At 40.2% G+C, this 15,077-nt stretch overlaps 1 protein-coding gene and 1 non-coding gene across 5 annotated transcripts in view; both read right to left on the bottom strand.

Moving 5' to 3' along the window:
* Window positions 1–590: 590 nt before the first annotated feature.
* Window positions 591–15,077, bottom strand: part of LOC120447470 (cyclin-dependent kinase 14) — a 98,987-nt gene continuing 84,500 nt past the window's right edge. For all 4 annotated transcript variants that reach the window (XM_039628858.2, XM_039628857.2, XM_039628859.2 and 1 more), the window contains 7 exons: window positions 12,480–12,691; window positions 11,289–11,380; window positions 7,728–7,902; window positions 7,350–7,611; window positions 5,680–5,892; window positions 5,399–5,578; window positions 591–3,648 (listed from right to left, as the gene is read on the bottom strand). In XM_039628858.2, coding sequence (XP_039484792.1) covers window positions 3,584–3,648; window positions 5,399–5,578; window positions 5,680–5,892; window positions 7,350–7,611; window positions 7,728–7,902; window positions 11,289–11,380; window positions 12,480–12,691 — 1,199 coding nt within the window. In that variant the 3' untranslated portion in view covers window positions 591–3,583. The remainder of the gene's footprint in view (window positions 3,649–5,398; window positions 5,579–5,679; window positions 5,893–7,349; window positions 7,612–7,727; window positions 7,903–11,288; window positions 11,381–12,479; window positions 12,692–15,077) is intronic.
* LOC120450676 lies at window positions 12,130–12,194 on the bottom strand. The gene has a single exon (XR_005616323.1). It is a non-coding gene; the product is annotated as a U7 small nuclear RNA (small nuclear RNA).

Genomic DNA, 15,077 nt, shown 5'->3' with positions numbered 1-15,077 from the left:
TTACCTTTGATTTTCCGTTGTTCCGCTTATGTCATTTGTAATTGTTTTGCTCAATTACAACGTTGATGGCTTTTATTGACTTTTGAAGGCTTACAGCTGCATCCGACTTGGTCATTGGATGTTGAACCTAGGAAACCTTTTCATCTGCCCAGCTGCAGATGAATCGTGCCGAGATGCTCGCCTGTTGATACCATAAAGGCAGGCACAATGCTCATCCAACTCTATTTGTGGCCAAGATGAATTGCCGGCATGATGACGCAACCGACGGTTGGGTGGCAAAAAAGTCGGCAGAGAAATAGGTTTCAAAATTTCATGTATATTGTTTGCCATTTGCCCGAAAAAAGAGTTGTGTCATTTACATAATTAATGCTTTGGGATCCCATGAATGCCACCACCCATTTTCCTCCTACATCATCATTTCAAAAACTTGTCATCCTCTAAATTATTTCAATTGCTCGAATTGGGGTTGAGTAAATTTCAAAGCTTGCCAACATTTCAAGCAATCAAAAATTATTGTCTTATTGTTATTTATGGCCAGAGAACTAGCCCATAAATCAGTTGGAAATTCTTGGGAGAATAAACAGCACTCATTACTTTTCATTGGCCTTGGCCGCTTTTTATTTAATATTAAATTATTGTACAGGTTGAACTTATTCAAATTGTATTTAGTTGCCATCCATTTGTTAAATAATAAACATTCAATATTTTTCCACTTTAAATATACCCATCGTGTCTGTTACTCTTGCCGAATATTGTTTTGTTCGTCTTTCGCTACTTAGAAATCAACTACAAATATTTACAAAACTTTCATTCTTATTTTGTGGGGGTTTGTGGGCCTCACCCAGTTTTTTTTCGTTTTTTTCTTTCGTTTAACTATACAAAAATGCTTACGAGGTAAACATAAAAATTGCATGCTCCATCTAAACTATCGCCTAACTGCATCGAGAGTTCGTAATTTGTGTTAATAGATTTATTTTGTTTTTAACAAAGGTACATTAAATATATTTACGACAAATTCAATGCATTAAAAATATTTAAGTTTCATATCGTTCCAGCCCTCCAGTTAAATGTCTTTTACCTTTCGTTCCCAGGGTTCCGAGGGAGGGATTTACCCCGCGCTTAGCTACTATACTATATAGAGTACGATCCGCTAAAAACATTCTTAGTTATTTACTCGTTTCGATTACGTTAGGGATTAGCTTAGTGTTCTCCATTATCTGATTTGCTTGCTTGCTCTTCACGAATGTTGTGCAAAATAATCAATTAGAGTTGTCCCGGAAAATGCACCGAAAAATCATTTGCGTTCGTCTGATAAAATTGCATTCAACGGAAACAAGAACGTTAACGATAACGAAAACCAGTTCAATCTTCGTAATTTCGTTCGATTCGATTTGTTCCATTGGCTCATTGGCTTATAAACTATGGACGTAACCTTCGGGATGGGAAAAGTGCAAAAGTGCGTTGCCATGCTTCGTTACCTTTTGTGTTGCGATCCAATAATTAATTGGGTAAAATTCGCAGAGAACCAAAAATAAAAGATGCCGTAAACATCCTCTTTGCCAAATTTTGAGTGCGTGCAAAATTTTGTTTCAGTTTAATGTACTGCTCTTCTTGGCTAGCAAACAATTCTAAACAATTTTGCTGGCCAGCTGCTAGATTTGTATTCTAAAGTGCCTAATTCTTTATCTTTATTAAGTTTTTGTTTACTTCGTGTTGTGTTTACCTTGCTGTAGTGTATTTCAGTGTGTGTTTTTGCATACTTTTTTCATAAATCACAGAAAAAGTTTATTCATTTGAAATATTTTTGGTTTTCCATTCGCCTTTGTTTAAATTTGACTTTTACTTTTGCTACAAAATATAATCTGGTTTTTTGGAGCGCTATTAAAACGTGGCCCTAATCGAGTTTAGTTCGAGTTATTTAAGTATCAACTAACTTAACGGGCTTGATATCTCCGTATAATCATGTCTTAATCAGAGAATCTTAGCAATTTGATTGCCTACAACTCAAATTGGCTCGTCATTCTCATAGATTTTTACGATATTCATAATATATTTTGTTCTACGCTTTAGTTTTCTCTACTCAAATCGTTTTTGATTCATTTACTTGTTTCAAAACCATGTGAAGTGTCTTTGATTTCAATTTGCACATTTGTTAGCTCTCATTTGAACTTCTCCTTAAGATTTGTGGAACCCGCATGCGGCGGGCGTCCTCTCTTTTTTTTGGCCAAAAACAGTACGTTTCTTAGATTATGGAAATGGATTGGGCTTGGTTTCGATTCTTCTCGCTACGAACTCTATGTAAAATACTTGGTTAGGTTACTTTAGTGTTTAGTTGATGGCTATTTTATCTCGAATTTACTTTTGGTTGATTGCTAAAAATTTGATTCTACTATTCTGCGTTCTTTGCTAGTTAAATTGTTTATCTATTCGCTTAAGTTTGCATCGAAAATGTTATGATTTATGATCCGTCAGCCTTCCTCCCGACCTTTGATTTTCTACTAAATGTTTCTAGGAATTCAATCATCATCCACACGTCAGCAAATCTGTGGAAAAAACCGAAAACTTAAGTAATGAAAAGAAAGAAAAAGAAATCAGCAAACATAAATGGTATAAATGGTTTAAATTTATTGTTTTACATATCTTTAAAGATTGATTTACTTGCTTTTTACATAAATTCATTTAATAGTTATAAAATTATCACTTAAACAGCGCGGCGAACTAATATATTTCATAATGACAAATCAAGCGTTACAAAATCATACAATCAAACATTTAAAAGGAGCTGTGAGCAGAAAAATAAATCTCTTCATTTGAAAAAAGTAAATAATTTTAAGTTGAGTAATTGCTTGGAAATAATCGTACATTTTTTGAGCACATTATAACTTGATTAATTGATTCATTTTTTAGGCGCATTGCTGCCATTTCATTAATTTTTATTAATTGCACTCTATTAAAGCAGTAACCAATTGAATTTTTATTTGCAATTTTAATAAACACTCCGCAGCCGAACATTCGCATTGAAATTGATATCGACTAAAAACTAAAGAAAAAAGAATGAAAACGAAATACACACGAGCATATCAGACATGATGATGATTATCTCTCACTCATTGCAAACGAACATATTGCGTAAATCCACAGAGGCAATTCACTCACTAAAAGCTACCATTAAATGTAAATTTTTTTTGTTAGCTTACAAAAGAATACAGAAAAACGTGTCTGCGCTTTGACTAAACTGAGTATCCTTTTCGACGCGGCTGCAGGATGGCGAGAAGTCTAATGAAATCTAAACTATAAGCAATTTGACTGAAAATAAAAATGCTGCCGTTCTGCTAAACTCCCTCAGCTAACTCAGCTAACTCACTGCGAAATCGAACTAATAACTAAAAAAAAGTATCATAGAATTATAGTACAAAACTTCTGCGCGATCGAGAAGTTCCTCTTGCATTATATATGGCTGTCGATTGCTGGATGATGCGATAGGTTGATTGACAGATTGATAGTCCAGGAGGATGTCGATTGGGTGATTGGGATCCTAACAGTAGAAACGTACGCCATCCACAGAGAGGACTTGCTTTAATTTTCATTTATTCTGTCGATTTGGCTCCGTGTACAGCTGCACGCCTTCCACGGTGAAAATTGAGGTTTCTGTTTTTATTTTTTTTTTTGGGCGAGAAAGAAACGAACAGTTGTAATTAGTGAAATAAAATAAAATAACATTTGTAATTAAAAAGTTTGAGTTATGACAACATGCTGGGTTCTGACCATGACATAATTTAATTTACGGCCATCGATGAGCGACAATTAAAATTGCCATTGGCGAAATTACATTTTCCAGCCGCATATGATGCACTCACACAGTTGCCAGGCAACCTAACCACGAACAAAAGTCACTCACATGTGTACAGTAGACGCTCTAATGAGTGAACGCTGTGTGATGAGAAACGGTTGGGTAACATGATTGAACCCTCTTTTATTACTGATATGTAAAATGCATATTGCATCAATTTCTCGTCCCATAAAAACTAGCTTAAGTTGTTTCTAATGATCTATGTGGATATTCCGTTTCCCAATGCAATGCTTACTGTATTACAGTTCGTAAAACACAGAGGCTATGCAAACCTAAGCCACAAAACCGCGGACGGGGTGTGATGACCTTTCCTGGCCATGATAAATGAAGCGCATTAGTTGCGTTTTAATTGATTCTATCTGTCCACGCTGCGTATACGCAATGTTGCAAGAGCAAATACTGGGGAAAATTCCAGGAAAAGTTCCACCCGTTCGTAATGAGTTGGGTTAGGGTTTTTGCCAACAGCGACTGTGATTTAGCCAGAAATTAGCATAGCTCCCCCTTTAGGATTTGTGTGCAGAAAAAATAGATCCAGTTTTGTGTAAACAAATCACGCGGTAATCGCATTTTAAGCACACTTTAAGCTGCCCTCGATTAAGTGCAAGTTTAAAGCGGGGAATTTGCACTTTATTCATTTATTTTCGGTTTTACCCACTGCATTCTCGAGTGGCTTCTGTGCCCCTATACATATATATGCATTTTTAAAGCCCTCTCTGTTGCATTTCCCCAGTTTTCCCCGAAACTCAGTGAATTGCATTTGCCAAATTGCAAAGTCCCCAACTCAATGCTGGTTTTTGGGGCTGACCCTTAAATTTCCTTTTTTCGGAAATGTTTCCATTTACCGAGTGGCATCCGATCTGCTAATGAATGAAGGTCCTCGGGATAAACGGAAGTTTATGTACCAGAAAGTGCAGTTAAATTGTAGTAGAATGAAATAAACAAAACATCAGATATTAGATATCGAATTCAGAGGATTTCCTTATATAGCATTTCACAATTTATAAATGCCCTAGTTATTTCCTTTTGGTGCCATATTATATACGATTTGAATTGCAAAGCGTGCCATTATTTACTTTTGAATGTTCACTTATCGCAATCTAATTAGTAGACCAGCTTGATTTTCTGTCTGTGGGGCTGTATTTGTCCAACAAGTTTGTCCTTTGCATTCGGCATTTATTTCCCCAACTTGTTGCAAACTTTTGCCACCACTTGAAATACAAATTAAAACTGGCAAATGCAATTACTGTTAACTATACCTCGGAAACACTCGCTAAGCAGACCCTCAATCCACGGAAAACTGTTCGAAAGGCAAACAAATTGTCGCGAAACTTAAATGAGTTGTCCCTTACAAAGAATGGGCTACCGTCACGGGATTTTTCCCTGACTTTCAGCCAACTTTGAGCAAACATTTTCATCCTTTTTTCCCCCCGATTTTTTTTCGTTGCCTTGCGTAGCTTTGTTAATTGGTTTTCCTTCCAGCCACACAGACAATGGCCAAAAGTTTGGGCTGTAAATGTTTAATGCATTAATTCAATTTGCGGCACTCACCGTCTGGCAATTCGTAGAGTTTCTTTGGCAACTGCGCAAAGTACGGATGCTGCAGTGCATCATCGGCGCCCAAACGCTGCTCCGGATTCAGTTGCAGGAAACCGTTCGCTATCGTCTCGCCCTCGATGATGTCGTATAGCCGTGGGAAGTTGTGACCCAGTTTCCGCGGTCGATAGAAACCTGCACCCAAAAAAGGTTAAGGGTTAAAAGGTATATACACACCAAATTAGCATCCAGAGTTCAGCCAGGTCGGTCTTGTGGCCCTGAGGCCAATTACTTACCCAGCTTGTGTGGCTTGTAGCCGGGAAAGTGGGTGACTCCCGGCCACGTGTCCTCGGTGGGCGTGCCCAGCAATTTGAATATCTTGTCCAGCTGATCGTAGGTATCACGTATGCCCGGAAACGTCGGCATCCCGGTCACCATCTCCACGAAGATGCAGCCCACGCCCCACATGTCCAGCGAGGTCGAGTACTCCGTGCTGCCCAGCAGGACATCTGAAATGGTCACGAACTCCACGGTAAGTAAATGCACTTCTGTGTTCTCCCACTTTTGTTGCAAAATAAATTGCCATTTTAAATAAATAAAAGGGAGAGAATCGGAGAAGAGAAAGTTCAGGGAGACCGGGAACTACAGGATGAGATAGTTCTCCACTTCCTGTGCACCTTTGTGTTTATCTTTGCTGCTGCTTTTTGGCCAGCAGCTAACAAAGTTTAGTCCTCCCATGGGCACACACGAGTTTCTGGGCTGGCTGCTATTTGTGTTTAAATACGAAGAGCTTAAAGTTTAAACTATAAACTATAAACATATTCAGTTAAAGGTGTGCGCACAACAATAAGCCAAACTAAAGCCTTCTTGAGATGGAAAAACCAATCGTTCTTTAGTATTAGTATGTATGTATCTCAATCTATTCCAGATTGTACCTACTGTAGGTACCTACATATGCATCTGTTCGCCTCCCACACCAATTTTCCGCGCAGGTGGCGACAGGTGCCCATGGCAACCACATCCTCATCCCCATTCGCACCCCATCCGCATCTCTATCCGCATATCCATCCGCATCTCCATCCGCTTCTAGCGCCTTTGTTTTTCGCAGGCTTCCGCTTTTTGCCTGCCAGCGCTGTCTGCCAAGAAGTGCAGATTAAATTTGTTTAACATGCTTCCCAACTATTCCCCAGCTGACGTTGATGCTGCCCAAGGGTCAGGGGTCAGGGGTCAGTAGTTCGGGTTGCGGACTGCACAGCGCAGGTATTCCAGCAGACACAAAGTGTTTATGCCCAGGGAATTGCATATTAGAAAAAATTAACTTTATTCCTCTGTCTACTACTACTCCTACGCTTTGGTTTTCCATTTAGCTGGCTGGCAAATTGATGGAAAAATCTTTGCCATGCTAAATGAATTGTTTACCCCATTGTCAAGGGAGGGATCTTAGTGAGGTATTAATTTAATACTCGCCAAGCTACTCAGCTGCTAGGCCAACAATTTTCAGCCTGCATGGACGTCAATTAATTGGCTGGCTTCGAGTGCACAAAACAAACGAAATATTTTAATGCGATTTTCAAATTGGTTCGACTTTGGGGCTTGGGCTAAGCTCCAAACTGCAAATTGTTTGCGCTGTGAAAAGTGTTTAATAGTTTTTTTTTTTGCTTGTTTTGGCTATGAGCAGCTTACATGGAAAGGCTCTTAAGCGTTTAAGTTTAAAGGGATTAAGAGATGGAAATTCTCTTTAGCAATGTGAAATTGATGTGTGAAAAGAAGGAATTTTCTATTCATTCCAGCCAGGTCTACATTTCGGCAAATATTCAGCATTTTAGGTAACCAAATTAAAAGTAAACAACATTCTCTGGTCTGAGGAATATGGCCAGATATTTAAATTAAAATACCCAGCATTTCTTATGGTCTCTACTCCACTCTCTACCACTCCGAATAATAGCACAAATTGGGGAATGCTCACCTGGAGGACGGTACCATAACGTGACCACCTCGTGGGAGTAGGTGTGGCTGGGCACGCTCTTGGCCCGGGCCAGTCCGAAGTCGGCCAACTTCAGTTCGCCGCAGTCGCTAATGAGCAGGTTCTGCGGCTTGACATCCCGATGGAGGACACGCCGCTTGTGGCAGTAGGAGAGTCCACGGAGCAGCTGGAAGAGGAACAGGCGCACGTTGCGATGGTCCAGGCCGCCCGGATGCTTCTCCATGTATTGCGACAGATCCGTATTCTGTAAAGCGAACATTTGGTATAAGTTCAATTACTTAGATTCAATAGATAACGATCAAAGGATAGTGTAGCAGTAACTATCGCTTTCGGATCTCAGTCAATATTTCAAGTACTCACCACATATTCAAAGACAAAGGTCAGCGTCTCGCGCGTGTGGACAATGTCGTGCAGCGTGACAATATTGCTGTGTTTCAGTTCTTTCAGCAGCGAGGCCTCGCGAATCGCGGTGAAGGGTGCTCCCTCCTCCTCCTGCAGGCGAATCTCCTTCAGCGCCACCCGCTGGTAGGTTAATCTGTGGGCAACACACACAAACGGGGGGACGGGGGAATTAATAAAATAAATACTCGAGCGGGAATGTCCGACAAGAACAACAATTGCACAGCTGCCGGCGAGGCAACAAAGAATTAGGCTCGCAATTTGTGGTAGGAGTCCTGCCGCCCACATTTAGCGTCCTTGCCAGAAGTCAGAACATGTTGGGTGGATCCAGCGGGGGCCTTTGTATATTAAACAGACATAACGACCCAACACGCAGGGAAATGTACGGCAAACACTTAAATTAGGCTAAGGGACAGGCCACAGGACATGGAAGGGAGGACATACAGCTTGGAGCAGTGCTGGCAGTTCAGCTTCTCTTTTAGGCAAATGTGGTTGAGACTTAAGGCCAAATAAGTGTTAGCCTTAAATAGTGGAAAGACTAGAAAATAGCAAAATTTGCACTACATAACGAGCGTATTTATTATAATCTGTTAAATGCTTTCTTCCATTTAAAAGATGTTGTATCAATTTGGAAAAGATGCCAGCACTGAAAGGATATAGGAGACAGGACACAGCGGAGGACATTTGAAGTGTCAAATTAGGTTAAATTATTTGACACTGCCGCACAGACGCTGCCAATTTATGCGGTTTCTTGCATTGCCAAGGAAAAATTCTAATTGGCAAGGCAAGAAGCACCCAAAATAAAACGAAGAACCCAGCAAAGCTGGTAAATTTTGCCATGAAGTAGTTGACTTTAAGCGCAGCAGCTCGAGTGAATTTGCGAAAGTTTTTTCATGGCGCAAGTTCAACAGCGCGAGGATGTCACTCGAATATGTCAAAGTGCAAGTTTTTAGGGGCCAAAATTTTATCACGCCAGTAGCTAATTGGGCAAGCGAGGGTTAATGATGATGATGAGGGCTCCTGATGACTGAACTCAAGCGCATCAATTTGTAGAGCAGCATCGTAAATTCTGAGAGGGAAGTAAATATGCGCAAAATACCCTAAACTTTTTATCGCACACATAAAAATTCGCAGAATATTCCCTATTCCTAAAACAAAATCGCCGGGTTGCGGCGAATTAAACCTTTTATATCATATCAAAATGTATTCTAAAATTCACTTGGTTAATAAACCTTTAGCATCTAGGAGCCTGAGAAAAATGCTATAAAAAGCTTATGTCCTTACCGCATCCTGAGCAATTTCCATGTAAACGGAAAACAGCTGCCAGGCAAAGAGAGTTTTCTTATGGAAAGTGTACATGGAAAAACAGGGAGTTGATTCAATAAGAAACAGGGAGTTGTAATCAGATTAGCTCCACAAATTAATAATGCGCAAATAAGATTTGAACATTAATTGTAGAATACTTTATCTTATATCTTCAATCAGTATCATAATGTAGAACTAAATACAGAAACATGATTTTTTATCAGTGCATTCAGGTTTAAAATTCTTGATGATTTGTCAAGTGCGAAATGGTGGGGGCTTGTGAAGAGGATTTGCTGGCTGAGATCAAACTTTGTCTTGTTAATGCTAAAATAATACGATTTAGTTAGGCATAAACCCAAATTGCGTGTGCCATCAAAGTTGAGGAAAACTTTTCGCAATCGAAGTTTCCCCCCGCCAGATGGCGCCTTTTCGTGACAGCTGACCTACTAAATGCTAATCAGCAACTTGACTTTCTGCTCGAGGACTCTCAGCTTGATTTCTTGCCCTTTTCTGTGTTTGCATAGGTAGAAAATAGTAGTCGAAAAATGCCAAGGTACATTGGGAAATACAAAGGAATCCAGGACAAGGCAAGGAAAAACGAAAGTCAAATAGAAGTGAAATCATTCATGAAATCTTTTACAATTGACAAACACAAGGATCTAGAGATGGGGGATTAATTTGGCAGTAGAAAGGGAAAAAAAACAGTCCGAGAAGAAGCATAAATCTTGGAGAAGGAAAGTGACCTAAATTTACATTTGAAAGGCAGGGAAAAAAAACAGAGCGCAAGGACTCGCAAAAAGGACTCTAAACAAAGCCAGGCCCAAGAAAAGTAAAAGCCAAAAACTGAGGGGTCACATTTCCATTTGGCAGATAAATTAGAGCGAATTAATTGCATTTCGTATAAACAAAGGCTAATTGGAACTCATTTCGCATGTAAGCGCCGTCGTGCATAGCAAATGAGAAAACGAAAGCTGGGAAAACTAGGAGCTGTAGGGTAACAATAGGGCGGAAAAGATGGAAAACTCGACGAGCAGGCGAAGAGGCTGTCAAACAACTTTCTGCTCGTTCTTCACGTAATGCCCATTGTACAAGGAAGAAGTTCGGGGCAACACCACAGCAAATGATTGTCAAATAAATCAAAAACAAAAGGGAGACAAAAGATAAAGTGTGTATGTGAGGGCAGGAGAAAGTGGAAAATGGGCTGGGAAACCAGGGGGCAAGTGGCTGTGACAGGCAGAAAAAAAAGGGGATTGGTTGGCATCTATCATCGGGAAAGCAGGACAGGGGTGTCCTGTCAAAAAGGTGACGAACCTGGCTCTCTCTTTCCCATCTTGCCAGCTCCATTTGTCAAATTATGAGCGAAAGATCCCAAGGCCCCAACTTCGATTGCAAACTCCAGCTCCTTGAACAGCTGAAATCAGTGCCAGACGAGGCGCAAATGAGGCAGCATTTTGTACTGCCATGTTTTTCCGGGCGGGGTAAATGAAAATGGGCCGTGGAAAACCCAAGGAAGCCAACTCAATTGTGGGGCAAGTTTTAACAAAAGTGCGTGTTGTGCACTGGAACAAATTAGATCGCATGCTTAGTGCTTTTGTTTAAGTGGCTACTGAATGAAATGTTTTTTCCATACTCGAATAATTACAAATTAGAAGAATAAAGAACTAAATACTGTTTTTGCTCTTCTTGTGATTTATCGCAGTGCAGAGTTAGACCAACTGAACAATTGGGGCCACAGGCAAAGGAAAAGGAGCTGTGGAAACAGGACATACCCGCTGCTCCTGCTGCAACTCAATCTCCTTCTCCCGCCGAGTGACCCACATTGCCCCTTTGGCAAACCACGCCGGCGACCCCTTCCTTTTGGCCGTGATTGATAGCCACATTTGCATGGCTCTGGCTGTAATGAGTCTGCCAACGGGGACAAAGGAATACGCTTTAGGATGGTTCGGGAGACGAAGCCAGCAGGAGCAGAGCTCCAAAAATAACTAAGGGAAAACGTCGGATGCACGAGAAAGGAAACTAGCGAATAAATCAAGGCAAAATGACGACACACATTTTTTTGCAGCTCAAGGAAAAGGGAAATCCATTTTGATCGGAGTGTCCATCAGAAAATTCAAGCTGAGCTATGGCTGGCAATAATTTTTTGTTTAACCCACTGACACGGCAACCCATTTTTGGGCGACCCAGGGAACCCGGCTACATTTTGGGTGCGGTACTCACTTGCTAAATCCTTTGTAGACCGTCGCATAGGACCCTTCGCCCAGCGGCTCGAGTTTAACATACGCCTCCTGCTTGCCAAATGGGGAGTCGCCCTGTGGGGAAAAAAAGGTCGCAAAATGGAGTTGAAAAATGTATCATGTTTGTTAATTAATTAAGCAAAGTTAGTTTGCTGTTGCGGTTCAGTTCGCATTACATTAGCGCGTGATGTAATCGGCGGGAATGAATACCCACTTCGGAAAGCCACATGTTTGTTTCCAGTTTGTTTTTCAATTACGCTAAAGCTGCCGTTGTTTTCAGTAGGCATACAGGGGGATTTTCTGTTTAATTAATTACTTAATATGAAGTTGACTCTTGGAGTAAAAAGTTGTATAAACTTTCCCCTTTGTTTTAATATGGTAAATTTAATTTCTCTGCAAACGTTCGGGAATATTTTTGGACTTTTTATTCAAGATATTATTATGAATTTGGCTTTTCGTCTTTCAGAGTAAACATTTGTTTAAAATTTTATTTGATTGCTTTTATAAAGGGCCACTTTAAATAATGACCAATATGCCTAAAAGTATGCAGTGTGACTTTTAAATTTATAGAGTTCATTGTTTAACCGTAGAATTTACGGATGGCGCCACAATGGCACGAACGGAATAAATGGTAAGATCCTTTTAAAAATCCATCCAAATATTAATATTTATTTACAAAATTAATCAAGAGATTAAAAAAACTTAGTTCAATTAAAAGCATACAAGTATCAGCATCAGCATATGTTTAACTTTCATTAGCCCTTTGTTAAATTAACTGACCAAAAAGCATTAAGTTAATATATAATTTTAATATTTATTAATCAACGGGAACACTCAATGCCTAGACAAAGGGTCCCAACAAGACAAATTTCAAAGAGAATAAAATTTTCAATACCAAAACATGCTCCGCATAGTGAACTCCATGCAAATGCAGCCAGAAGCAGTTGGGAATTATAGAGCCAGTAAATGAAAGCAATCTACGCACATATAAGTATGCTACTTTAAATGATTAAAAATGCATTTCGAAAGTGTAGTTGTATGCAGCAATAGTTAGGCCTGTTTATATATATAAAATCTTATATATAAAGATTACTTTTTAATGTCCTTTTAAGGACTCTTTTCTAACGCAACAATAAAACGGTGGAGTCAAAGTATAAACGTGAGCAATACTTACACCAAATGCACTGAATCGTTTCCGGCGCGGATGCGTTTCCTGTTTGTTCAGAAAGACCTCGGACTTGGGTCTGGGCGGCTTCTTGGGACGCATGACCACGTGGTACTTCATCTCCTCGCGGATGTCCTCGTCGAGCAACTTGCTGTCGGAGGACACGGAAAGCTGTCTCTGGACGCGATCGTGATGGTCGGTGCTGTCCGTGCTGCGCCAGTCTGTAAATAGTGGGCAAAACAAAGCGGAAACGGAATGCTTGAGTAAACGGCCAGGATAAAGTAAGCAAAACGGCAGCAGGTAAAGAAGGTAAAGAAAGTACAGAAGGTAAAGACCCAAGGAAAAGGAATGGCCAAAATGCAAAGGAAAAGCCGCTTAATGAGCAGCAGACCCACTCAAAAACCAAATTAGTGGCCCCGACAACAACCTACAAGTGAGTCGCAAGTGGATAGCAGCCAGCTCAAAGGACTATTTATGTACACTCGGTAACAAAAAGGCTGCATAAAACAAAGTTCACAGAGTTTTACTCAAGAAGCTGTCTTTAAGTGCAGCATTAAAAAACCAGCGCTTCACTGAAAGAAGACAGTTAAGTGTTTCTCACCTTAAACTTAGGAACCTTAATAATAAAATGTGTATTTTTGCATAATAATGCAACACAAAAGTATACTTAATTGGTATTTTTGTGCAGCTTCGGACGAATTTAAGAATTTTACTCAGCTCCCATTCGAATGCAGTTTTTGTCAGCGTAGGAAAATATTTGCCAGATGAACCTCGCATTTCTCATTTCCTTAATGAGCACAAAAGGTGCACGAACGAAAAAAGGGAAAAATACCGTCAGCCAACTCATTATGCACATCATCAATATAATGAAGAATAAGAAGAGCAAGAGAGTTGTCGGCATCTTTGGCCAAAATAAATCGAGTTTGGCCAACCTTGAAATGGCCGGATTGAATGAATGGGAGAAATCGGTCTGTGGAAATTGTGCCATGTTTACCACAGCCTCGTTATAATAAAATGTTTCAAAAGCCACCGCAGCAGCTGTGCGAAAGTTGGTCTAGGACAAAGTTTTGCGGGAGGCGTGGCGAATGCACAGGTGTGCTGCGTTGCCTGTTCAGGTGCAAAATCTGGGACTGGGTCACCTAGTAACCTGCTGATGATATTTCTTCATTCATTGACTTTGCGGGCGCCCTGGGTTTTGGGATTCCACCTGCGAGTTCACGCCGCTTGCTGTTTGTTTGGTTTTCTATTTGAGCACTAATTACATTTTAAATTATGTTTACTTTTCCCCCAGTTGCAGTTCGCAACGTAACCATGACTGACTTTTCCTGCTGGGCAGCGGGGGAGGGGTAAAAGTTTTCCAGCTCAGGTGCAATGGCATCATCTGCTTTCGTTTGAATTTATTTATATAACAAAGTTGCAGCAGCGCGGCAAATTGCTTTGCTTAAAGAGATTGGCTCTTAGAGATTGAAACTTTTGCCAAAGACCCACAGACCCACACATAGCACTAGCACAGGCACTAGCACTAAAATAAAATCCAAAATATCTTGAAATATTTTCCACTTGTGAATTCGCAACATGTTTCCCATTCGGCATTACTTTTTCGCTTATTTCTTTGCCGCCTTGCGCGCGCCTCCCGCCAAATCATAAAAAATTTAATATTCGCTCGCAAGATGTTCTTCCGGCCAGAGTTTCCTTATTCCTGCAGAATGCCTGAAAAATTACTAACATAAAAATTAAAAATTCAACAGCAGCTGATTGTAGAAAAGAAAACTTTCAGCGGCCCACTGAGAGCAATATCATGGATGGGGTGAATTTTCCACACGAGGAGGAGGGAAAAACTGACGAGCTGCTGTTGAAAGATGATTCATAGATCCAGCACCGAAAGAAAATTTGTGTTCAATAATTCTCTAAAAAGGATAATAAAGTTTACTAGTACATCTAGTTACATCTTAAATTTCCATTCTGAAAATCTCGTTACTTATAAAATACCAGCATTTTCTCTCAGTGTCCCATGAAAGGATACACATGCTTAGCTCCGTATCCTCTGTATGCTGACAGCGATTAAATGCGCAATATGCGCCATAAATGAGCCAAATAAAAGAAAAACTTCTATAAAACAGAATATATATTTCAAAATGTTCTCCTTTTTAGTCCTCAAATAGCTCCTTATTCTCCTTATTCTCCACATCTTGTCTAGTCGCTCGAGTGGAATGGCACTTGGCGTCGTCTACTTTACTTTCGTCCTGGCAAATCAGCGAAGGAGGAACAACAAACGATGGCAAGCATTTGATTTGCAAAATTGACTGAGCATTGGAAAAGTGCCTGTAAAATTGGAAAATGAGGGCGAACTCAAAGGGGAAAGGGCAGGATATCCGTTTGCCGCCATATAAAGTCTTTAAATTGAATTGCTGCTGTGTGCGAGTGCCAAGAGCATCCAGCAAAAGTCAGCCAGCAAATATAGCCTTTTGGCAACGATAATTGGATGCTAGAGCGCTACAGTGGCAATGTGAAAGTTGCCATTTCTTGGCATTAGATATTTTCGGGTCATCAAAACGATTATTATTATTTCCATTATGCTTGGATATGCTACAGATATCGATTTGGATT

This window comes from Drosophila santomea, chromosome 3L (assembly GCF_016746245.2).
Source record: "Drosophila santomea strain STO CAGO 1482 chromosome 3L, Prin_Dsan_1.1, whole genome shotgun sequence".
Lineage (NCBI taxonomy): Eukaryota > Metazoa > Arthropoda > Insecta > Diptera > Drosophilidae > Drosophila > Drosophila santomea.
The sequence above is the reverse complement of the archived record's forward strand: the minus strand, read 5'-3'. Positions and strand labels throughout refer to the sequence as shown.